Here is a 661-nt window from a genome sequence, read left to right as displayed (position 1 = left end):
TATATATATATATATATATATATATGCGTGTGTGTGTGTGTGTATAAAAGTTAATGCACTAAATATATAACTTGCTTTACTTGATGTACTAAAATAAAATAATCAAAAATATAAAACTAGAAAAAATAATAAAAACTATATTGACATATAAAAAACTAATAAAAATGACAAAAACACTGTTAAAAACAATATTACAAAAACGTCAACCAGAATAAAAATGAAAACAGAAAATATAAAAATATAAACTAATTCAAAATATTAATAAAAACTATAAAAGTATCTTGACACTACAACACTGTTTCACATTGAAAGCACCTGCTAGGAACAAGCAGTAAATGTATATGTACTAGATATAGATTCAATGCTAACTGGACAGTGAATACAAAGAAAAACTCTTCACATAAGACGTCTCCCACGGAAATTAATATTTTGTTAAAAAGGTGTGACATGGCAAAGGTGATACACCTTACCTGAGGCTGTAGAGGAGGATAAGAAGAATGCATTGGATAACTAATAGAAGTCACGTGTGCTGCGCTGTCATCCATACTGCTGGACTTAGAGCCTAAAATGCAAAAAATAATCTATTCATAACCTGTATACATATATATATATATATATATATATATATATATATATATATCTGCACAAAAATATTTATGTC

General features: G+C 26.5%; 1 protein-coding gene across 1 annotated transcript in view; it reads right to left on the bottom strand.

Moving 5' to 3' along the window:
* The window catches only part of LOC107685279 (interferon regulatory factor 4-like), a 15,037-nt gene that overhangs the window by 11,249 nt on the left and 3,127 nt on the right, over positions 1-661 (bottom strand). Inside the window, exons 4-5 of the mRNA XM_016481808.1 lie at positions 471-562; positions 316-346 (exon numbers count right to left, since the gene is read on the bottom strand). Coding sequence (XP_016337294.1) covers positions 316-346; positions 471-562 — 123 coding nt within the window. The remainder of the gene's footprint in view (positions 1-315; positions 347-470; positions 563-661) is intronic.

The sequence above is a fragment of the Sinocyclocheilus anshuiensis genome, unplaced genomic scaffold (assembly GCF_001515605.1).
Source record: "Sinocyclocheilus anshuiensis isolate Anshui unplaced genomic scaffold, SAMN03320099.WGS_v1.1 scaffold677, whole genome shotgun sequence".
Lineage (NCBI taxonomy): Eukaryota > Metazoa > Chordata > Actinopteri > Cypriniformes > Cyprinidae > Sinocyclocheilus > Sinocyclocheilus anshuiensis.
The sequence above is the reverse complement of the archived record's forward strand: the minus strand, read 5'-3'. Positions and strand labels throughout refer to the sequence as shown.